Source organism: Eublepharis macularius, chromosome 2 (genome assembly GCF_028583425.1).
Source record: "Eublepharis macularius isolate TG4126 chromosome 2, MPM_Emac_v1.0, whole genome shotgun sequence".
NCBI lineage: Eukaryota > Metazoa > Chordata > Lepidosauria > Squamata > Eublepharidae > Eublepharis > Eublepharis macularius.
Genome location: NC_072791.1, coordinates 33,219,240 through 33,244,796, shown reverse-complemented (window position 1 = coordinate 33,244,796; position 25,557 = coordinate 33,219,240). Strand labels below are relative to the sequence as shown.

The following is a 25,557-nucleotide window of genomic DNA, read 5'->3' as shown; positions in this document are numbered from 1 at the left end:
ACTGTCTGGCAGTTGTAGTCATATGAATGAAAGTGAATGAATTGAAACTGAACACAGACAAGATGGAAGTGGTGCTGACTGGGAAGGCAGAAATCTTGAAGTACATTGTTCTCCCCAGTTTCAGTGGGGATCAGTTGACCCTTGCCTACTCAGAGCCTAGGGGCTATACTGGATCCAACACTGTTGCCAGAGAAGCAAATTAATGCACTTGCAAAAAAAACGCCCCCTTCCAGCTCAGTGTAGCCCAGAAGATGGCCCCCTACCTTATCATAGCCAATCTAACCACCTGGATCCACACCATGGTAACATTAAGAGTAGACTGCTATAATACACTCTACATAGGTTTCCCCTCAAAGTCATCTCTGAGATTCCAGAACACCACAGCTTGGTTATTATTGGGAGCCAGGTGGAGCATGTTTATTACTCTCATTCTGTAGTCACTCCATTGACCACTCTTCAGTTACTGGCCTCAATTCAAAGTTTTGGCTATCACATACAAAGCCCTTCATGGCCTCTCTCCGTATACTCAGTCATGGCAGTTTCGATCATCTGAGCTGGGCCTTCTACAGGTATCATCTTGCAAATGGGCAAAATCAACTCTCCTGACTTTCTGCAAACTATGCAAAACTGAATTAGTCAGGAGTGCTTTTTTACATAGGTAATAGGATTAAACTAAAAAAATGGTTCAAAAAGATGCTTTGATAAGGGATAGGAACTGTAGACTATGGCTGAATCCACACTTCTAATTTCCTCCGGTTTTTCCCCGCATAAAATCCGCGGGTCCCGTTTCAGTTCACATACTCTAACCGCACATCCGGATTTCCCGCGGTTTTTTTCTAACGCATATTTCATGGGTTTCTTGCGCGTCTCTTGCGCAGCAAGCACCGCGGATGTGAACAAAAGAATCCGTTTCTCCTTGTTTCTGCCCAATCCAAACCACTCCCATTGTCCTTTTTTCCCCTCCTCTGTTGCTGTGCCTTTTACCCTATAAGTAAATCACTTGTTTTATGGGTTTTTTTTAAATTTAACTTAACTTATATCGCTGTTCTGCAGCCACGAGTCAACAGTATCCTGAAAATGAAAAAGAAATTCCAGCTCGGGAAAAAATCCTTCCCAAGACGCCTGCTCCACCTTTCACTCTACCACCGCCCTTTTCTTTTTTTTAATATATTTTTTCAGATTTCCGTTATGACGATAAATCAAAGCAACCATAAATATATAAATTTTTTGGAGAAATGCGTCTTGGTGTCATCAATCTTGCAAACGACGGACATGACCCAAAGTGAAAAATAGGGGCAATCGACCCCACATAACTACAAAATATCGATATATCGGAAATATACAACAATTTTTTAAAAATGCGTGGTGATGTCATCGCGTATGCGATGGAAGGACACGCCCCGAGAAGCGCGTTTCTAATGGGGATGTGAACAGAATTCGGCGCGCAACATCCGCTATCAGAAAGGGTGTGAGAACACCAAAAGGGGAAATGCGCGCTGGAGAACGACAGAAGAAAAGCGGAAGAAATGCGAAGGGGAAGGTAGTGTGGATTCAGCCTATACTACAGTGTACCAACTGAGTAGTTTCTGTGTTGTTTAATATGTCATGTTACATTGCTTATGCTTTGTTTCAGCATTGTCTTCAGCTCTGCATTGGTTTTTGTTTGTATTCAAATTTCTGTAATCCATACCTGATGCAGTGTTTTTGAATGTTTGATCCTATTGACCTAAACTGTGTAATCTGCCTTGAGACCTAATAAGAAAGGTAGCTAGAAGTAACAACTAAATACACTCATGTTGAACTTTTCTGTTAACTGCTACAGGCATTTTATGTTTTAATATTCTTTGTTAGAAGGAGTAAACACAATTTATTGTAGGGCCAATTCTATGTTATGTTGGCTAGCTTTTCTTTATAAAACATTTTGCGATAGAACAACACATGAAATGCTGCAAGGTGTTAGTATTGCAGCAGGACTTCTTAAGATAATGTTAATAGGTTGTATCCAGCAGGAAAGCTCACAGAAAGAGTTAGTGGGAGTGGATCTTTCTCCTCCTTCCCTGAGCAGCCTTGATTTGTTCAGAAAATCCTCTCTGAAGATTGGGAAAGCCTCTCTCATGAACCATAGAACAGGGCACTGAAGCAATGTGGAACAAATCAGGCAAAATCACTTTCTCCTCTGTTGTCTTCTAACACAAGTCACCAGTAGATGAGACAGTTTTAACTGATTCCCCCTAGTTGCTGCAACACCCCATTCTGTTTCAGGTGGTTAGCTGTGTTGGTCTGTAGCCGAAAAGCAAGATTTGGGTCCAGTAGTGCCTTAAAGACCAACTAGATTTCCAGGGTATACATTTTTCCACTCCTTGTATCTGATGAAGGAAACTTTGATTATCAAGAGCTCATACCCTGGAAATCTGTTTGGTCTTTAAGGCGTTACTGGACCCAAATCTTACTCTGCGTCTGTCTTGTTCATAAGGCTCTGGATCTTCAGAGACGACTTTCTGAACAAGCGGCAGGTTGTTTGGAGAAATGGAAGGCAGGGAAAGATCTGCTCCACCAACATCTTCCGCATGTTTTTTGCTGGATCCATCATGTAATATTTTAACCTGTCGTCTATGATCCTGAGTGTATGCATCCAGTGGAATGACCCCCAGGTAGTTACTGCAGTGCCCTGTTCTGTGATGTCGTTTTGTTTGGGGGATCTCTCAGTAGCTCAGTATTATGGATAAACAACTTTCTAGATGTTCTGGCATCTTTTTATTAGATTCACGAATCTTTATTTTAATTGCCTATAAAATGGGGCTGCTTCTACTGATTTTCTGGAATTTGGCAGGAATACCCTTGGTACAGTCTCTGATCATATTATCCTTCTACTTGAGACCAAAGGAAATAAAAACAAATAGGATAAATTCATTCATGAATTTTAAAATAAATAGAAACAAATGGTTTTGATTATTTTTTTCATTCGCTTTGAAATAAATGACTATTCTTACCGAAGGGGAGGGCTGTGGAAAGATAGGAGGAGGTCTCACTTGTCTGCACATTTGACTTTGAAAATGGAACTCCCATTCATGCTTTTACTAATGTGATTTGAGCAACTATGTATTTAAACACAAAGAATTATTCAGATCATCTAGTTCGTCTTTAAAAATCCATTATGAATATGTAAACTTGTCCTCACAGTTCTTTAAATCTATAATTTTGAAATAAAAGAGACTTTTCATTACCACTTAATAACTTGACATTTTTTAAAAAATCTTTACCAGACTGCTGTGCCTTGCTGTGATTCTGAATATTTTCACTGTAATCTAGTGGTATCAATGAGACCTGTTCCTAAAGACAAATTGGAAACAGTTGTGCAAACCACCTACCCAATGAAAAAATCACATGGCGCACCAGTTCACATTGGTAATCCTGGTCAGTATTTTAAAGATATATTTATTTCTATAGGTGTTTATATGATATTGTAAATGGCGGGTTTATCTAGCTGGGCAGTATGCTTCCTGCATTCTGTCCTGTGGTGACTTCACACAACTACACTTAACATACGTATAGCACTTTCAGAGTTCAAAGCACCTCACACACACATTCTAATCTTTACAACAATCCTGTAAAGTAGCCCAGTGTTCTTATGCTGAGGCTGAAAATGGTTTGCCTGTGCCACTTAGTGAGGTTGCCAAGATTTGAAGCAGGGACAGGCTGGATCATAGCTCATTCACTAGCTCTGAACAAGGAGCTGGTTAACAAAATTTCACATTGGCACTTAACAGTATGCCTGCCATCACTTTACTATATAATTAGTTATTTGTAAGTAAAGATATCTAGTTATTATAAAAGCAGTCCCTGAAGTTGTAGAAGATTGATAGCCACTTCCTAACAACACAGGTTTTTTTTAAACTATCAATAAAGACTTGTAGTGGTAAACAGAATATGAAACTAAGTTGTAGATACTAAAATGAGCTTATTGAGTATTTATATAACTCTGTCAAGCAGATGCTTCTGACACTTCTGGCACAAGATCCTTACCTTCAGCCCAGGTCTAACTGCTGGAGAGAGTTTATCAGCGAAGGATCCAGCAAAATCATCACAGCCAGTTGCTATATCATTTACACTGATTCGACCTATATGTTAACAAGCTATGAACCTCCTTAAATAATTGAGAGCTGGAAATGATTCAGTTAATGCAGTGGCTGTAGAAAATAAAGACTTTGACACTTGCAGATTGACTCTAGCGGCCAAGTCTTTGATTGCAGGCTCTTTCAGAATTAGCAGGAGTCTTTTTTCAATAAACTATTTATTTGGGTTGAACAAAAAGCACAAACAAGTAGGGCTGGGTCAGAAATTCATACAGGGATAGAAAGGGCTGTGAACTGTTTGCAAGAAGGACAAACATGGGAATTTGAGTGCTGACGAGCCAGGGGAGCATAGGGTTGTTATTATTCTAGAAATTAGGCTATGGTCCCTTAAAGGCCTGCTGGAGCTTTCAGAATTGCTTAGAGGGAGAATTTGACATGTTGTAGCTTCTGCTGTCACTGCAGCTTATGACTTCACAACTATAAAGAGGCTATGAAAACCAAAAAATAAATGTGAGTGTGAGTGTGAATTTCCCACATTGATTTGAACTAATTAGCCAGGTTTTTGACAGTCAGGTTCTAGTATCATTAGAAGAGCATCACCAGCAACACAAAAACAAGGAATATATATAATTAATATTAGTATATTCTTTGCATTATTGTATTTAAGGAATGTATGGAGTAAAATCAAATGTTAGGGGGGAAAGGATGTTAGCATTAGAACAAATACAAGGCCGCATATAGAGCTGTCCACATGTCGGGCTTTAATTGCTAGTTTAATTGTGGCTATAGTCATCTACTCTAGAGTCATTTGGTCTGCCTTAACATTCTATCATCTCTACTGCTGAAATATTAATGTGATTTTTTATGATTTGTTAATTTTAGGTTTATTAGGTATCAAAGATCTTTCCAACGTAGACTATGGTGATGAGGTACAAGCTCATTCCGAGGATGTTCCAGTCTTTTGGGCCTGTGGGGTAACAGGGGTGGAAGCCATTGTGAATTGCAGTATGTATATAATAATATTATTATAATTTTCATACAAACTCAATAAAAGAAATTAAATGCAGACATTAGCCTTAGTGAACTAAATTTGCTCTCAAAGAGCTTATTGGCTTGCATGAGGCCCCTCTTCATAACAGCAGTAGCTTTCTATAAAGTGAACTTTGACTCTTGAAAGTTCATAACCTAGAAATCTACTTGGTCTTTAAGTGCTACTGGACCTGAATCTTGCCCTTTTACTACAGACCAACACAGCTACCCACCTGAAACATTCTATAAAGTGTGATTTAGGCTGAGTCTGTCATTAATATGTGAGAATAAAAGTGTGGTCCATTCTCACACAAGATTATATAATGAACTCAGATGTTTCCTTTTGTTAACTACAGCCATTCATACTAATGCAGAGCCAGTACTAAGTGGAATGGAAAATCAGAGCACACCAGAATAGTTATATTGGGCCCTTTGTTTTCATTTTTGTGAATGACAGCAGAAGTCCCAAGCAATGCAAATTGTGCCTGGAGCTGAGCTACAGCACTTTTCAATGCTTCCAAAGTATTTCTTAGTAAGTGGATGTTCCAGAACTCTAGAAAAGACTTGCTGGGAGACAAGAAATCGACTTATATAATTTATCCATTTAGTGTTTGGCAGCTGTCTACATGATTAATTCAGTTCTACCCTATCTCTCCTTGTCCTGAGTCTCCGTTTGTTCCTTTGCTTAGTTAGGTATTGTGCCTTGTAAAGTTTGATCCTTGGTATGCTTCTTGAAACATGAACATTAAGAACCTTGAATATACAAAGTCACCACCTATATCTATCATGCTTAAAGACAACCGCCAACTGAAAACAGCTTCTTACAAATAACAAAGATAAAACACAGGGACCTGATTCTGCAGCAAACCAAGGTGCCAACTTTACCCCATATGTATTTAGGCAATATTCTTTTAGTACCTAATAATGTCTACTGTACCATCTTGAGTTCATCCACTTGTTCATCCTCCACTGTGATATATGTTAACAGTACCCTTCTGCTCTCTGCATAAGACAAACAAGTCAGTCCCTGCACAAATTGACTCAAAACTGACATTAAATATCACATTATTCACTGTATTTTTCTTGATTATATTTTAATGTTATGCAGTTAGATTTCATGCCTTCTTCCCATACTTCATGCCCCTTTGACCCTTGTGTTTTTTATTACCATGCATAAAATAACTGTGTACGGATGATCTGAGGAAGTGAGATTGATTGATAGAGCGATTGATTGAGCGATCAATCGATCATCCACCTTTTTCTCTGAGACCCCAAGGCTGATTACATAGCACTAGTGAAATACAATATAATTAACAACTAGGGTATGTCAGACCCAGGGTATGTCAGACCCAAAGAAAATGTTAGATCCTGACAGGGTATTCCTTGAGCAAAATACAATAGTGATCAACAGAATTGTGCCAGGTAACTGATGAGTAACCAATGGAGCAACTGCAGAATGGGAGTAATATGCATGTTCCTTCTAGCTCCTGCAAGTAAACAAGCTACAGAGTTCAGTACCAGCTGGAGTCTACAAATCAGCGTTGAAAGGAGACCTGTATAGAGTGTGTTGCAGTAGGCTAGTTGTGATATTGCTGTGGCATGAATCCAGGTGGCCAGATCTACCATGTCAAGGTGGGGGCCATCTTCTAGGCTAGTATGCGATCGGAAAAGGTCTTCTTTGCAGATGCATTTACTTGCGTCACTAGCAGCAGCACTGGGTCCAGTATAACTCCTAGACTCTTAACTGAATCGTCCAGGGTCAACAGAACCCCATCAAAGGTCAGAAATAGAGGTATGCAGTTCAGTTTGGAATTCAGATTAAAATTTTGCCTGATTCAGTAAAATCCAGGCATTCCAAATAAAAATAACAGTATCCCAAATTTTTGCCAAATTTTCAGTAAAAAAATTCAGTAAAATCCGGCCTTTTTTTCTATGGAAAATTACTCTAAGGGCTATCGGGTGGGCTGGGAGAGTCATTTTAGATGATTACTCTGCCTCCATGTTTATGATGTCTGTTGTTATGCTTTCTTTAAGTATTTTATTTTATGTAGCAGAGATAAAATGTTACTATAATAGCAGTGGTGTAGTATCACCAATTTAAGGCACTATAGTAGTAGTGGTATCACCAATTTAAGGCACAACCTATGAAGAGGTCTGTTTTTTTCCTGTACAGATGTCTTGAAAATGTTTTTTCCTGTGCAGATGTCTTAAAATATGTGTTTTTTTCAGAGGCTTCACTGGCTTTTACCCATTCTCCTGGATATATGTTTATCACTGACTTGAAGGATGAAGATGCTGAAGTTGATTATGGCAAAGAAATCCCTGAGGTTTACCATATTTGTCAAAATCCTTTGCATTATAGCATCACATCTGCAGCAGCTGTACAAAAAATAAGAAGACTAGAAGAGATTATTGGAGTGGACCCAGGTGAAAGCAAAGAGACTAAAAAAATGTTCTTGTTACAAGTCTAAAATTATCTAAAATATTAACTATAGAATTGCTGCAAGAAAATGCGCTATCCAAGATAAAATTAAAACACTAGAAGTACCTTTACACTGACTTTCTAGTCTACTATTAATTAGGTAATTAGAATCGTAAGTAACTCAAATCTTGGAGATTTGTATAAGTCCAGAATCTAGTGCTTAAGAGAGCAGAAAAAAACTAAAGTAGTAAGTTTGCATCTACTGGAGTACTTTGTATGAATACAGTAGAAATAAATTCAGTTGCCAAGAGCCACCATTCTTAATTAATGCTTGGCTGTACTCTCCCAAAAAAATTAACGATCAAGCTGATCGTGGCTCGGCGCTGGCGACAATCCCGATTTAACGACCCGCACCGAGCATCTCCCATTCCCGATCCGTGGATCATGGATTGTGGATCGTGGAGGCAAAAGCGGAGGGACGCCCCGCTGTTCCCAGCGATACAGGAACGGTGGGTGATGCCGGCGGCATCTGTGTTTGTGTTTGGCCGTCAGAGCTGCCTATCAGGGTTTGCAGGGATGAGATTGGAGTGCCCATGGCTACAGAACACCCCCTTCCCCCTCCCTCCCCTGGGTAACTTCTCCCAACTGGTGACTGCTTTGCTGCTCCATGGTTGGAAGGAAGCCCTGCTGATCAAGGAAAGCTGGGCTTCCATTCCGGTTTCCAGGGCGACAGAAGGAGGGCAAACAGAGCTCAGGCATTGCCAGGGGAATAGATTGCTGGTGCTTGAGTGTCTGGATCCCCGATCTGAGCCCGATCACCCCGATCCAGGCCCCTCCCGATCGCTGGATTGTTGGCCGTGGACAATAATAATCCGCCGGGTCACGATCGCGCGATCACCATTATTGTGGGTTTTTTTCGATCATAATGCGGATCGCGCCCATCTCTACTCTCCAGTGCCCCTGCTTTCCCTTAATTTTCTGCACAGGTAGGTGAGAGAGGATTTCACAATATAACAAGCAGAGGAAAACCCAAACTAATCACTGCTGCAGCATCTAAGTTAGCTGCCTATATTGTTGACTGGACAGGAAGAAATAACTACTGTAACAGAACTGAAAGTTCCTACATTTCTGTTCAACAATGAATAGTTCTTGCTCAAAAGGTGCAGGCAAGTGCTGCTAATGAGAAACATTTTTGTAGCAAGGCAATGTTCTCATGAATGATTTCAATCTCTCTTTCATTATATCTGTGTTTAGGAGAAAGAGGTGTGAAATATTTGTGCTCTTGGGATGAACTTCTAAAGGCATGTCTGTCTATTTCACATGCTCATTCAGTGTTGATTACCACTGGATTTCCTACTCACTTCAATTATGAGCCCCCTGAAGAGACTGATGGGCCTCCAGGAGCCATTGCAATGGCAGCCATGTTGAAAGCCCTAGGAAAAAATATTGCTATAGTAACTGATCAGAGAGCTATAGATTTGAATGAGAAGGTTATTAAGGAAGCTGTAAAACAAGGTAAAGTGTTCTGTTTCGTGATAACAAAAATGACTGATCTTGTTGTTTGTTAAAATGTTACTTCACCTATCTCTGTAGATGTTTTTCTTCTTGATTGAAGATAGCCTATTTCCTTATCGTATAGGGATACTGAAGACTCCAGTTCCTGTAATTAGCTATCAGAGCGATTCTGCAGATTCAGCTTTGCACTTTTTGTGTGAAGATGGAAACCCAGAAAAGCCCAAGTATGTTACCAAAAAGCCAAGTAATGGCAAGAGGGGACGGCTGAGGGGAAGAAGCATCAGAGAGCAGAAAGAACGAAGTCCATGAGCATAGGAGAGTATGCACTCTTGGAGGAATGGGAAGAGGGAGGGGCGGCTGGCAAGGCACAGGGGCTGTAAGTCAGGGATGAGAAATGGCAGGAAGTCCAAGAAAGCAGAGTGATAGTTGTGGAACGTTTTGAAAGCTTTGGCAGTGGACTGTAATATTTTAATAATAATAAACCTAGTTGATGCCTCCCAGTGCATATTTTAGCTCCCTTAGTGTTATGACAAGTTGTATCTGAATTTGTCAGATAGAAGGATCCCTCACACCGGATGAGCTGAGATATGAGATTTAATTGATTTAAAAATAAATGTACCCCATTTTATCCACTTGGTGGTTTTCAAAATAATGTTTGAAGTACCACTGAGTCTATTAACAAGTTCAAATCTGAATACTGGTGACAGTCCCCATAATTAAATATCCTTTTCTTTCCCCTCAAACTAGGTTTAGTCACCTGATAGCAATAGAGCGTGCTGGGATGGCTGCTGATGGCAATTATTATAATGCACAGAAAATTAATATTAAGCATTTAGTGGATCCCATTGACGAACTCTTTCTAGCAGCACGCAGTGTCCCAGGAATTACTACAACAGGTAAATGTATGCTATTTATTCACTAACCAGTAGACTACTACTACTGTTTGTAAAGTATACTTATTATTACACAATAGGTTGGATGCTGTCTAAATTTTCCAGAGGCAGAGTGGAATTTTCCATTCCCACAGCAGCCACTCATCTCCATGAGGCTGACCTAATGGATGACCTATGCTGGGAGATGGCAGAAGGAGCACAACGCTGCTGACTCTCCTTGACCTCTCAGCAGCTTTTGATACCATTGATCATGGTACCCTTCTAGACCACTTTTCCAGGCTAGAATTCGGTCACACCATTTTGCGGTTGTTCTGCTTCTACCTGGAAGGTAGGTTTCAGAAAGTGGTTCTGGGGGACTGCTGTTCAGCCCCTTAGCCTTTGGCCTGTGGGGTCCCACAAGGTTCCATCTTGTCCCCTATATTCTTTAACATCTACACGACAGTGTTGGGTGAGGCCATGTAGACATTTGGCCTAGGTTGTCACCAATATGCAGATGATGCCCAGCTCTATCTTGCAGCTCTGTCTTGCATTTCTGGCTGATCCCAAGGAGGCTGCAGAAACCCTGAACTGTGGGCTAATAAACGGTAGCTTAATCCTGACAAGACAGAACTACTACTGGTGAGCAGAAGTCCTGGCCTGGTATTTAAGGTGTCACCTATTCTGGATGGGGTTGAACTTGCCTTGAAGGAAACAGTCCACAGCCGGGGTGCTCTTGGTCCATAGTCTGGGGGTGCTCACTTCTGGGTAAGCAGGTGGCAACTGTGGCCAGGAGTGCTTTTTACCAGCTCCAGCTGGGCAGGAAAGATCTGGCCACTGTGGTGCATGCACTGGTTATATCTAGATTAGATTACTGCAATGTGCTCTGTTTGGGGCTGCCTTTGTGAAGTGTTGACTGGAGTGAGTAGGCACCATATCATTCCAGTCTTTGCCCATCAACACTGGCTCCCAGTCTGTTTCTGGGCACAATTCAAGGTGCTGGTTGCTGACCTTTTGGAACCAACATACCTGAAAAGACTACCTACTCCTTTATGAACCTACCCTACCACTATGAACACCTTTGGAGGACGTACTTCAGGTGCCCCCACCTTTTGAGATTTGGCAGGTTGCAGACTGTGAAAGGGCCTTCTTAGTTGTGGCACCAAAACTCTGGAACCCTCTCCCCAGGACAACTTGTCTGTCCCCTTCTGTTGCCATCTCCTGTCAGTGGGTGGAGACTTTTTTTGTTTTATTTGAAGGTCCCTTGGTGAGCCTCCTTCCTGCTGATTGTTTTAATTACGTGTTTTAGATCTGGTTTTAATCATTTTAATGATGTGGAGTTTTGTTGCTTTTAACATATTTTAAGATGTGATTTTGTTATGTATGTTTTAATTTGTTAGCTGCCTTAGTGGCCCTTATGAGGACAGAACGGTATGGTGTACATTTTGTAAAATAAAAATAAATGAATGAAATGTTGCTCCTGAAAAATGACACAAGGTGGTTCTGCAGCACCAAAAGGGAATCGTTTCTACAATAGAATGTGGAGTCAAATCTCAATCCTGATTTTTTATAGTGCCATATAATAGAATGTACCAGCAGAACAAAAATTTCTTTGAATTACAAAGGAATGCAGACTCAGTTTGGTTCCAACATATGAAATTAATGGTCAGAACACACAAAAAATCTGTGTATGTTTATGAACGTAGATAGGTCTCTAGGTGGAACAAGAGACGTTTATTTACAGGAGTGCCATATCTAGAAACACAGATGCCCTTTTGGTGTTCCTTTTTAGTTGGTTTGGATCCCTTTGAACTACAGATCTTTCAGGTATTCTCCCTTATAGGAGTTCTCTCCACCCCAAATAGAGTTTATTTCTAAAATTGTGAGACTTGCATGGCCTAATAGCTACATGAGTCTTGGGAGGCTGCAGCAGGAAGGAGGTGAAAGTGCCCTGTGTCTTCCGTGACCAGAGCTGCCCTGATAGCACAGAAGAAGGGAGACGTTTCATCCCCTTACCTCACCCCACTGCAGCACCCCAACATGCATAGCTATTAAACCAGGTGGGTCCTGTGGCCCCATGTTCCCCTCCCCTTGAACAGTCCTTTCCAACCCTGAGTAAGATTCCTGGGTCCATGGATCATAGGATCCAACCAAGAATATGGCTTGATTGCTTTTTGAATTCATTTAAAAATGGATAAATAATTATTTGGATAATATCATCTCATTATTCATATTATTACTAATTCCAGACAAGATTCAACGTACATTCTCTTGGCTGGTCTATCTGTACTAATCTGGGTTTTGGAGAGAGAACTTCACTGGGCATGCTACCCTGTTTTGTGTGTTTTATTTTGCATGTTTTGAGATCAGGGTGCTCAGTCACCACTGTGTTTTGTATGACAATTTGTTTGCAAACCCAAAAAAGTCTCTTGTTTTGGAATGTGCTCTAGTGGATTTAACATATTCCATGCATGTACTTTTTTTGCACAGCTTTCCCCATCTTTCATAAGTTGTACTTCTTTAAAAAATCAGTGTAAAAGAAAATGTTTCATTTTTGCTTAAGTTAGGGAGATGTGTGGCTTGTCTCTATTCTAGCGCTGCTCATTTTGCCTGACTTACTCAGTGTTTATTAGGTTTGGCTTGCAATTACTTTGGTAGACTCCCAAAATTGAACATCTTCATTTTCGTTTATATTAACTGAATGTAGGCATTTTTGGTTCTTTAATTTTTATTTGAAAAGAAAAAGACAATAAACAATACATAAAGAAACATAAACAGAATATATAACAGCATGTCTAAGCCACAGAATATTACTTACTTATACTCAAGAGTCATCTATGGTGTTCCTGTGCAGACCCACATGGGACTGCGCACACACAGGCCTGCCAATTTCAGAGATTTTATAGTTCAATGCCACCAGGGGGTGCCCCTGCCTCTCTGCACGCATGCGCGGCCGTTCTTTCCCACCAAAAATGGTGTCTAAGAGGTGGGGCGCCCCCGACATACCATCAGTTCCTCTTTTGCCACCGATGAAAGAGGTTCATAGCTCTTCCGCTCGTGAAATCTTTCGACGAGGTCAGAAAGAGCGCTCTTCAAATGGTGTGTCTCCTGCAACAGAAAGATGACTAAGTCTGATGGCCATTTGAGCTGCCTTTATTGCTTGGGTGAGACCCACAATAGGCAAACTTGTAAGCATTGTTGAGCCTTCACCTCAAAGGTCAGATCTGAGAGGGTGGGTAGGCTGCAAGCTTCCTTGTGGAAATGTGCTATGGAAGCAACGGACCCACCGGCTAAGGCACAATCTTCTGCCTTGCCCGGTTCCACTACCCGACCTGGTCTAGCTTCAACCAGCTCTAAAACACCGTGTTCCCACTCTTCTCCACCTCATTCGGAGCCTAGACCACCACTGTGTTTGACCCCGACTTCGGTCCGAAGTGCCTCAGAACCGATCTCAACCATCTCAGGTAAGATATCATCAGGCTCAAAGACACCTCGCAGTCGAACGCCTTTGACGTCGACTGTGGTCATCTCTTCCCCTCGGGTCCGACGGGATGATGCTCCTTCGTGAGCCTCCAGTTCCAAGACTCCCCGAAGTGAAGTGCCGTCGGCTCCAATTACCATCTTGGACCAACCTTCACCACAACAGCATGAAGACCCTGCTTTGGTTCCGATGCCATCGGATCCGACATGAGTTCCAGAACCAGTCCACTCTGACCTTAAGAAGAAGAGAAAAAGAGGAAGCATCAATCATCTAAACATGATAAAACTATCCTAGAAAGTATGCTCTTGGCTCAAAATCCTCCTGAATGATCGGGGGACATTGGTTCTGAACCCCTTGGAAAGAAGCACAGGGGATCGGGGGATCATCCATCGCCCCACAGTGCCCCCTCACTCCAAGAGCAGCCATGAGGAGGATGTCATTCTTGTGGACAAACCTCCCACCCCATCGGGATGTCCTAGATCACTGTCCCATGGTTTCTGGTCCTCTCGATCATCTCAGGAACGCAGAGGGCGTTCCAGATACAGGATGAGCCCCTACTCTTAAAGAAGCTATTTGAGAGAACATCACCTGCCTGATGAAAGGACCTCTCATTGCCACTACAGGGGGGGGGGGCTCCTGTTATTCGGATCGTCCTTCTAGAAGGGAATCCAGATCTCCTTCCATGAGAGCTCATTCCTATGCAGGCTCCAGATGGACCCCACACCCTTTGGAACCAGATGTGGATGCTGGTATGGAACGTAATAGATCCAGTGATTCTCCCTTATCAGATTCTCCTGAGGGAGAGATTGGCCCTTTGGAGGATGCATCCCCTACGTATGCCTTTAGGGTGTAAATTCCTGCAACGTATGGCTAAGGCTCTGGAGGTTGATGTGACTTCTGCTGAACCAAAGTTCATGGATAAAATCCTGCAACATATTTACTCTGGTTCTACTCCTGCTATCTCCTTCCCTGTGATTGAAGGTTTTGTGAAACTGCTGAAGGACCTGAATTTAAAACCAGCTTCCACTCCTGCTACGAACAGGAAAGTTGAGAATCTTTACCGCGTGAAGGATGACCTCTGTCCAGGGTCGCAAGTGCTAGGCAGAGTCAGGTTCAGTGATGGCAGGGTTGAGGGTGATTCAACTCATTGCTTCCACAACTGGTTGCGCCTCCTCTCTGCCTTTTATCACTGAGGTGTTCATTTTGCTGCCAAGTTGCACCTGCCCAATGTGTGTACTCTCTGCACCCTTGATCAGCTCCAGGTGACTTTGAGTTACTAATCATGTACTTCACCTCCTCTCCAGTAGTTCACACTAGACCCTCTTCCACCTGCGCTCCAGTGACAGGGAAGGTGAGCTAGTTGGTGTGTCCTGAACTGAGACAGATAGGTTCCTGTTGACTGGCAGTGCTCGTCGCTGAAGGAGGGTCAAGCCCTGTTGTGATTATTTCATCCTCTTCCCTTGAGCTGTCTGCTTTGTTGGGGCTGGCTGTGCCTGACTGACCCACGTCACAGGCAGTATCTCAATCTCCAGGACAGAGCAAAATGGAGGCTGACTCCTTGAGAGTGCCTTTCTTAAACTGCCCTGCAGGGAGTCAGCCTCCATTTTGCACTGTCCTGGAGACTGAGATACTGCCTGTGACGTGGGTCAGTCAGGCACAGCCAGCCCCAACAAAGCAGACAGCTCAAGGGAAGAGGATGAAATAATCACAACAGGGCTTGACCCTCCTTCAGCGACGAGCACTGCCAGTCAACAGGAACCTATCTGTCTCAGTTCAGGACACACCAACTAGCTCACCTTCCCTGTCACTGGAGCGCAGGTGGAAGAGGGTCTAGTGTGAACTACTGGAGAGGAGAGGAGGTGAAGTACATGATTGGTAACTCAAAGTCACCTGGAGCTGATCGAGGGTGCAGAGAGTACACACATTGGGCAGGTGCAACTTGGCTTTTTGAGAATCCCATTGGCCAGAGAAGGAGAGCTCCTGCACTGACTTCCCCTTCCCTTCTGCCTCTGCCTCACTCCTCACTCCCTTCTCCCCCTCCCATCTGATTAAAAAGGATGGGAAGCAAAATTTCTTGGCTGTTCTTTAGCAAAGGAACAGCCCAGCTACAATTTCTGAAGCTCACCGAATTTTACCGAATAAATTTGGCAAACTTAAATTAATTCAGTAATCATTCGGTAATCCTTTTTAAGTTCAGTAATATAGAATTTTCTGAATCAGGTAAAATTCAGTATTTTTTTTTTTACCAAATACTGAACCCAGATTGCATGCCTCTACTGTAAACTAGCTGCCCATGAAGACCCTATGTGACCTGCTCATGATGACTCCAGGGCATGTATAATCCAAGCAAGCCAATAAATGGTATATGTCAGCGGCAGCTACCCAGCCAACCACCATTTTGGAAATTGCCCCGAGGCAAATGCACAACTGCTTGAAATGCTATTTATTTTTAAATGTGAGCAAATAATTGAAGTGATACAGATAAGGTATTCAACTCAACACAAAACAGCAAGCAAGGAAAGTTTAAATGACTCACATTTTTGCAGCGTCCTTAGATGAGATAGAACCTTGTGAGTTAAATGCTAGAGGCTCAAGGATTAGAGGATCAAGGACTAGTTTTACTTTCTTCCTCCACACATTGCGGGCAGTCTGTCTTTGAGGCATTTCATACAAAATCTTGCTCCTTTCACTTTCCCTTCTGTCCAATAGGAAAGAACAATTGTTTTCTGCTACCACTGAAGAATATTAATAGAACCAAAGTGGCTTCAGAGAAAATTCTCAGCCTTAATTGGTTTGGTAATTGAAGTACCCAGCTGTTTATTAACAAAAAAATCCCTAAACAAAAAAACCCCCTAAAAGTTCATAGTTGGACATTTGTATGAGATTCAAAATGTGACTTTTCCCATTTTAATTTAGGCATTGGAGATGGAGGAAATGAATTAGGAATGGGAAAAATAAAAGAAGCTGTGAAGAAGTACATTCAAAATGGAGAAATTATTGCTTGTGATGTGGAAGCTGATTTTGCAGTTGTAGCAGGTAAGATATGAACAAACCAAAATGGATCATTTACGGTAGATATTAATTTGGTGGTTGATGTACACATCTTACAAATCCTCCAGTGCACATCATATCCCAAACATTATGTCAATAGATACGTATCCTTAATTAATGTCTGTAATTTGCTTTCATTCTAATTGTAATCTGTTGTGCATGACCAGGAACTTTCAAGATGGGGAAGTCATGTAGCATCCAGAATTTGACACCAGGCTTGTTATCCCAGCAGCCTGTTAAATATCACCCCACAGGAGGACAATGGTGTTTCTTCCATGATTCTGGGGAAACAATTTGCTAATTTTATGGCCCCCTGAACAAGGTGCCCCCAGTCACACACTGCACTGTTTTCTATGGGGGAAACATTTCCAAGGCTTTCCAAGCAAACAGAAACTTTAAGCAATAGTAGCCCCTGGCCAAAATTCAGTCCCAATGCAAGTCCCACTCCCAATGCAAGCTGAACCAACAACGCTCAACAGAACCAAAGTGAAACACAGGCACCAATGTCAAACCAGAGAATCCCAAACTGAAAAAAGTGGGGGAGGGTGGATAAGGCAGTTGTCCAAGTTGGCTTGACGAGCTCTTTTGGAGCTCAGGGGTGAATCCACAGCCCCCCTGTGGGGAAAAAACAGGCGGTTGAGGCAGAGCAGGAGTGAGGGGGAATGGCACAAACTGGCTTGAAGTGCCAAGGCAAGCTCCATGAGTCCATGGCAGGACTCAGAAAGTAGCACAAGCTATGAGGATGGCGGGGAACAGGAGGCAGCAGGCAGAGAGGCTGAGAAAGGAGCCAGGTGGGAGCATGGGGAGCTTGTGAGGGCATGGGTTAAGGGAAACAGTCTTGTCCCACCCCCATGCTTGAAAAGAAAAAAATGCTTGGAGAAGCCAGCCTGCAGTGTTTGATGGATTAAACCAAATAAACTTGGTTTAATCCCGCTCATCAGTATCCAGCTTCCCAGATCTGATCCAATTTTCTTCTGTTTGAACTGATATAGCTGGATTATGCCAGATCAGCATAATTCTAGCTAATTAACTGGTATATGACTCCAAGATTGCCCACCCCTCGTCATCACCACACATGCAGCAGAGATCCAGGTCCAGCCTGAAGTGGGCAGGCAGTATCACAAAGAGTTAATTTCCTGTAGTAGGTGGCAGGCTGCAGAAGTTCATCTGGATCCAAGAGGGCTGTGTTAGGTGCATAGAACCTTTTTGACTATATGCAACCATAATGGATCCAGTGCATTTTTACATCAGCCATAATTTGTTCATTACTTTCCACCTGCCATTCCTGAATATAGTATAACAATCATCCTCAGATCTAAACAGTTACATTTGCAGAGCATGTGAAGTTCAACAAATAGATTTTCCTGCACTATGACCCACCCTTAAGGAATACAAACTAAGTTTTAGTCTTCATAGCCATCCTTTAAAAACACCACACAAGCACTGGAAAGCAGTCTCTGATCGTTTAATTTATGATCTCTTGTTAAAATTATGCCTTTGTTTAGGGATTAATCTCTGGGTCAGATAAGTGCTGGATCTGAAGGAGATACAGTTCAACCAAATATTTCAAAGTATCTCTTTAGATCAGGAAATTCAATGGTTAAACTTAAGCAAACTGTTCAATAGCATGCAGCGTTTTATTTTTCTCGCTGAAAAATAGTTTGTCAACAGTTTATCAACAGTTTTTTCTTGTATCTTTCTTAAAAGACTAGAATCTGGCATGATTACAAAGGGATGGGAAAAGATGCATCTTCTAAATTCTTCTTATTGTGCAGCTGTTAGAACTGAATTATCTGTGAGAGTTGGCAACCCTCTTCCTCATGCATTGTGTGATTGACTAATTGTTCAAATCATAGCAGCATTTAAAGCTTTAGTATTCCAGTTTATGGATTTTTTTTTTCTTTTAGGGGTTTCAAATTGGGGAGGCTATGCTGTTGCTTGTGCACTTTATATTCTCAATACCTGTGAAGTACATGAGTGCTATTTGAGGAAAGCTGTTGGATTCTCCAGATTGTCTGAGAAAGTGAGCTGGACATCAGCACTTCCATCTGTGGTTAAGGTATTACCTTTGAAGAGGATTATTCAGAAAGAGTATCGTGGGATATTGACATTTGTCCCCTCAGTTTTTTGTGATTATTGGATAGCCATGGGAAATAAGCTCGGTTAAGTGTCTCCAGAGAAGGAGCTAATAAAGGAAATAATGGTACTTACACATTCTCTCAAAAAAATCACAAATGAGACAGCCAGTTTTGGAGGGCACCAGAACTTTTCTATTATAAATGTAAAAAACAGAGGGGGCAGAGATGTTATGTCTGATGGAAAGTCCAAGAATACACAATGTAGCTTTCTTAATATTGAGCAAAAAAAATATCATGTTAACTTAATTAGGTTAAACTGTGTTAGGTGCAAAAATACATCTCGGGTTGTACCAGAGGCGAATGGAGCAAAAGATAAAAAGCAGCAATATTTTAGATCTGACTCGAATGCTGTGTAGCTTGGATACTGGTAATTTCGGTCTCCCCAAAGATTCTGAAGTTTATATGAGACTAGAAACACCTCTATACTTTTATTCCTATATTCAGCATAGAAGCAAACTGAATCTAGCATTTAGGTCCCTAATTTTAAAGCAAGGAGTGTGTCTGTTAGATCACAACATAACTCAGTAGATGATACATATATAAAATAAAAAAGCTGAAAGAGACAAATAGCCATTGGTACACTTTCCAAGAACTGAGCATAACACCTCACAATCCACTTGAACAATCTGAAGACAGCATGTCTCCAAGAGAGATCATCTACTTGTAGACCAAATAGCAATTGAGCAAAATGACATATAGCAAGGGAAAAAATGGAAAAAATAAAAGGCTGCTAGCCTGATTAGGATGAAAACTCTTTCCCGATCCAAAATAAGTTCAAGCATACAATGAACTTGAGTAAAACTGATTCATTTATTTAGAAAATTTTGTAACCTCCCTGAGGTGGCTTACAAAATACAAAATAATTAAAACATTAAAAGGAATTAATTAAAATCCGGCATTGAAAAAACCAGCTCAGCATAAAACACAGACCATAAAAACAGACGACTGACAGCTAAAAATAGTTTCCAGACTAAAATAGCTTTAAAAAAATCAACCTTTTAATTGAAAGCTTGGGTGAACAGTAATATTTTGAAAAAAGGAATGTAGGATCCAGGTGAGCCTGAAGGGGAAGGACATTCCATAAGCAAACTGCGACTATTGAAAAGACTCTGTCTCTGGTTGCCACCTGCCTTACATCCGAAGGCTGGGGGCAGAGAGAGCAGAGCTTGTGAGGCAAAACTCTTAACTGGCCAGGTTGAACAAAATGGGAGGAGGTGATCCTTCAGGTAGCCTGGCCACAATCCATTTAGGGGTTGAAAGATAAGAACAAGCCCTCATCCAGTGAGCCAACCCCAAGAGACTAATTGAGTGTCTACACCAGATGCCACCCAACAAGCCTTTCTCTGGTAATATTCCACAATAAATACTGGGTGGAGGCGGGGGAGACTATCCAAGTTTATATGTGAGGAACAAACCATTTTTTTATTGCCACGAAAGCATCAGAACTGAAATCATGAGATGTCAGTCACAACTAGCACAACTTTGTCCACCTAACTTGCATCTGACAAATTTTTACATCCCTGTTCCAGGATCCTGTAGAGACTGTTCCACTCTTCCACTTCTAATTATGAAGCGTTATCTAATTTCCAACCTAAATTTGACATTTTGATGCTTCCTGAGTTGTAAGTAAAACTTACAAAAAAATTTAAAACACAGTATTTTAAAACAGTACTTGAGTTCCACCTTGCGGGAAAAAAGTTGCTGAGGATGACCAGGAACTTCTTCCGTTAACAAATTGGCCACGACTGTGGGAAATCATGTTAAGACTACACTATTGTCTCCACCAGTAAGTTAGAATGTGGACTGTGCTGAACTCCTGTAAAACAGGGCAGAGAAGACCATTTATACTACAACTTCAGGAATAACCTGAACCATCTTCCCTACTTCTTTTCCCCTTTTACATCCTCATGAGAAAAAAAATGGCTACAGGAAACCAGTTTCAGGGATAGAAAATGTGGGCAGTAGAAAGATTCAACCATCTCGACCTACCCATTCTACACTTGAAATCATTCCCTCCAGCCTATTCACCCTAATCGAAAATAGAAATAATAGCAGAAACCCATTTCATACAAAGGGCCACAGCTACTATTTCTGATTTACCTCTCAACCATTGCTCCTAATAATTAAGAAATTAAAACATACATTTTCTGTAAAATAGAAAAAACAATTAACATTTCACCAAATTTCCCCCCATTTGTAGTTTCAGTCTTTTATATTACAATATAGTATATTTTTCATTTAATTATATTTCAGGTGGTAAAAACGACTCTTCTGGTGATGCTTGATGGATGAGATTGAAACTGAGAATGATTTTGCTTAATAGAACCTGCAGTGAAACATAATATAGAATGACATGTGAAACTGCTAGCACATACATTGGCAGGTGTGATCTATGTTTCCAAATTTAAGAAAGGAAAACAGATTCTAAAGTCTGAGGTGTTTTCCCTAAATAGTTTAAAAATACGTTATTGGGTATTGACTTTCTGCTATTGTTTGAAAATAAGAACATATTAAAATGGGGGAGAGATGTTTTAAGTCAGGTCCTCACAAACCACACACAGTAGCTATTTTCCGTGTCACTAACTATATTGTGTTCCTGATGAGAAAGAGCTGGAAGTCCTTGACTTGTGCAGTTCCTCACTTTCCCCTCCTCTTATATACTACTCCAAGACTGAAGACTTTATGGTTTAGGAAATCCACCCAAATCAGACATCTTGACAAATTGTGATTAAACCGAAGATTTCCTAAGGTTACAGAGAAGAGTAACCTTCAATCCGTTCTGCAGTAGTACCATCTCATATTGCTAAATCATAGTATCAATATTGCATGAGGATCAGTTGGAAGAAATTGCTGGGACAGCTAAAACATTTCCTTCCCAATTGTTCTTAATGCTACTGCTCCCCTTTATATTGTGGGTCAAGCATTACATATTATTCTGCCAGCTTGTTCTTCTGTTCCGCCTTCCAGATTTGACCAGAGTTTCCTGCATTCCAGCTTGACTTGAGTCCATCTTCCTGCTTCCATTATTTCTTCAGCATTCCCGTCTCTCTTCACCTCCTCTCTTGCTGTCAAACTGTGCATTGTTCAGCACAATGTCTATCGCTTCTTCCCTGGCTGTCCCTAGTTTGTCTTTGACACACTCTGTGTGTTCCAGTTTCCCTTTCATATTTTGGACTTCCATAATTGTTCGGAAAGCATTAGAAGCATTTGAGGGAGAAAGTCAGTCATTATAACGCTGGCACACCTGACACTGAAATCATGAGGTCTGTACACTGTAAACAACATTAGTATGAAAGATATCATAGTTTAATATTTATTTAATGAGAGGTTGCAAAGAACAACAATTTATCACAGATGGATCCCTCAGTTGCCTCTTATATGTCGAAGTCAAGCTTTCTTAGTAATTAGATAATGGAAAGACACTTTAAAGTTTCAGTCGAAAAATCTTAAAAGTTAATGAGAGCAAATCTCTAGAGGAAAAAAAAATTAAAATTTCCCTGGCATGATGGCTTTTACTGTGAACACCACCAATAAAAGCTGAATAAATTTTCCTGATGTTCAGCACTACCTTCCATTAAAGACAAATTTTAAAAGGAAACAAAAACCCCATTCAAGTTTGTAGAATTTACTAAAAGCTCACACCCAAATGTAGGGGTAGTTCCTACTGTAGCCAAGTGCCTACGTGAGATAATGTAGCCCTGTTCCATATATCCTGTTAAGAACGTAGTGTTCCATCTAGTCCTTGTCCCAGTGCTGAATATATTTATGTATACCTGACAGACGCATCACTTTTTGTCACTATCCCAAAGATCACTTTGGGTAACCTGCTTTCTTGTCTCTGTCAAAACTGCTCTGAAGACACTTCTAACATGACTTAAGAATAGACTAAATGGATTTCATGATAGCAAACTTAGGGTAGTGGATATAATTTAATCCAATTTATTTGTTATGTATTGTCCGCCTTTCTCTCTGAGACTCAAAGTGGATTACACAATGTAAGTCAATATGATCAATGGCTGGGATATTCAATAAACAATACATCAGACATTTGAAAACAAGCAGAAATCTGATAAAAAGCTGAAAAAAGACTGTAACAAAACAGAAGCAGATTGACATATTAAATGATGCGTAGAAACTGCGTGACAGTATGACACTTGAACGGCAAGTGAACAGACTCACATGTGTTCCTCCGTTCACTTGCGCTACATGTGAATCTGTTCACTTGCCGTTCAAGTGTACTTCGTCACTTGTAGCTTGGCCCTAAGTTGACTTTGAGGGAAGACCTATGTAGAGTTCTTATATCCAAGTGGAAAGTAGTGCTCATGGCTGCATCAGAGCACATTAGAACTGGCCCAGTGCTGTCTCTTACAGCTTTCGAAATCAGCACCCACTTCTTTTTATTTGTTTAGTTAAAACATTTCTATGCCACCTTTCTACCCTAACCTGGCAAGTTGTCAGTGCTAGAGGGGGATGCATATAAAGAGGGAGAAACAAGTAAAGTGATGCAACAGTTAACATTCTTTTCCCGGTTTAATTGTGAGCTAGAAAGCCTACAACTACTGTAAGGTGGGAAAAGTAGGGGAGAGGCAGGAATTGATAAACCTCAGGGAATTTGTGTTTGAATTTTGAAAGGCAGCAGTGACATCACAGGAAAGGACAGGTTTAGAAAAGTGATCCAGAAGTAACCTCACACTGTCACTTGACCTGGAAGTGACATCACAGGGCATGACACTGACATCACATCCTCACTAAACACTATTTCCAAAATCTCCAGGTGTTTCCTAACCTGTGTATCACTGCCATCTCATGCCATTCATTCTGCATCTCATTTGATACCCCTTCCTTGGGGGATTCTCTGTTGAGTACAGCTCAGAATTGCGATACATTCCCCTTTCTAGGCCTCTGTCTCTCACAAGCTCTGTTAGAACAAAGAGAAAAAGGATTACTGTTGTAGGTGAATGGTTCCCCATGTTTTTTGGCAATGCACGTATTCGAAGAGTAATTTGTACAGAACATTAAAAGAACAGAGCTGGAGGTGTGGCTTGTCTGAAGACCAATAGGACAGAAGAAATTGAGAGGACTGAGAAGGTGAAGTGTAGGGATTTTGTTAAGGTCTTCACTTACATTTCCCCCATACTTCAAGCACTGATGTCATGTCAATGCTCCCTGCCCATGTCATAGGGTACCATGTTTATTTTGTGTTCTGGTAGTTTAATGGAGCATACATAGGCTCTTAATTGTAAAGAATTGTATAACGTTTACATTTTATTTCTTTTTTTATGTCTCGTATCAGACAAGAGAATAAAAAATCTTTCTTCCTTCTGTTTGTATACTTTAGATACAAATGATGCCCACTGGAGCAAATAAAATCAGATTATGAAAGATTATTTAAGGGGAGAACAATAGAGTTGCAGTGTTTCAGTAGTGTTAACGAAAACAAAAATGAATGGGTAGTCTCATTAGCGGGACAGTCATGATCAACAGTGCCTGAATGAGGGGGATATTGACAATGCTGTCTGACTTCTGTTCTAGGAAGAAAAGTTACTGAACATATTACAGCAGCACCAGGTCCGTAGTGGAATAACTGCCAGTCTGGCAATGGAAGTAGATGGCCTGCCATTCTATGACACTCATTCCTTTATAATTGAGAAGCTATTGGAGGAAACTCTAAAATAACTTTCAAGTGGTGATCCATTGGTATGTCTTTAGCACAGTGCAGACAATACTGCTTTGTTGAGAATAGCTTCTCTCCTCTGTTATCTTGATCCTAAAAACAACTTACCTGTATGGCTTCTGAAAGGTATTTTCCCTACGATGGAGTCTGTTGCATCAGCACAATGCTACTACTTAACTTTAGATAAACCCCAAAGCAATGGTAAGGATAGTATCTGTTATTAGAACCAACTGAAATACCACCAAGTGATAAGCAAGATTCGAAATCACCGTAGCTTTATAGTAACATTTGATTTATAACAACATTCGATTTATATACCGCCTTTCAGGACAACTTAATACCCACTCAGAGCAATTAACAAAGTATGTTATTATTCTCCCCACAACAATCACTCTGTGAGGTGGGTGGAGTTGAGAGAGCTCTGGAAGAGCTGTGACTGACCCACGATCACCCAGCTGGCTTCAAGTGAAGGAGTGGGGAATCAAACCCGGTTCTCCAGATTAGAATCCTGCTGTTCTTAACCACTACACCAAACTGGCCTAAATGTTAAGCAAAATAAATCCAGTGTTGCTGGATTGATGAAGAAGTCCTCTGTCTGCAGTAGCCTTAAGATGAAGCAGAGGAAATAAGGGAATTTTAACTATTCACTGAGGTCTGAGAGCATATTCTGCTAGGCAATAGGCAACACTTAACTGATATATAAGCAGCCCAGTAATTATGGGTATAGTCAAACAATTTCAATAATCATTGTAATGATCCAAAATCTCAAATAAAACATCTTTTCATTGCTGCTGACTTTCAGCTTTTGGAATTTTATACTCTTTTCCATGACAATACGCTTATGCAATGGCCCTCCTGCTGCTGACAGCAGCCATATGCAGTTTATCGTGTGGTGTCCTCATACATTCAACAGTGTATCATTGTAAAACAGCAATCAGATCAACAGATGACTTCAGTCCTCTTGATTTAAGTCATATGTGTTATACTATCTTGGCTATGGTCATGTCCGTGTCAGCAGCTGATGATAAACATGTGGTATTCATCCCTATTCAGTTCTGTTGCATGCAAAAAATTATGGCTGTGGTCTGGCTGAGCCCCTTGGTCAGGGTAGAGTAGATTGTAGAAGTGCAAAGAAAACAAGCCAAGCAAATTTAAGACCCCACTAAATGCATTTCTTAGGTACTTGGCCCAGAGTAGAGTAGAACTTTGCTGCATAACATTACTCAATGGCAGGATCTGAGTCCAGTGGCACCTTAGAAACCACTCAGATGTTCAGGGTATAAGCCTTCAAGTGTCAAAGTCCTA

At 41.0% G+C, this 25,557-nt stretch overlaps 1 protein-coding gene across 2 annotated transcripts in view; it reads left to right on the top strand.

Moving 5' to 3' along the window:
- Positions 1–25,243, top strand: part of DGLUCY (D-glutamate cyclase) — a 55,809-nt gene extending 30,566 nt beyond the window's left edge. For both annotated transcript variants that reach the window (XM_054971743.1, XM_054971742.1), the window contains exons 5-13: positions 3,264–3,414; positions 4,956–5,078; positions 7,332–7,529; positions 8,779–9,039; positions 9,164–9,263; positions 9,787–9,935; positions 16,306–16,425; positions 18,348–18,499; positions 24,111–25,243. In XM_054971743.1, the coding sequence (XP_054827718.1) occupies positions 3,264–3,414; positions 4,956–5,078; positions 7,332–7,529; positions 8,779–9,039; positions 9,164–9,263; positions 9,787–9,935; positions 16,306–16,425; positions 18,348–18,499; positions 24,111–24,254 (1,398 nt within the window). In that variant the 3' untranslated portion in view covers positions 24,255–25,243. The remainder of the gene's footprint in view (positions 1–3,263; positions 3,415–4,955; positions 5,079–7,331; positions 7,530–8,778; positions 9,040–9,163; positions 9,264–9,786; positions 9,936–16,305; positions 16,426–18,347; positions 18,500–24,110) is intronic.
- Positions 25,244–25,557: the final 314 nt, after the last annotated feature.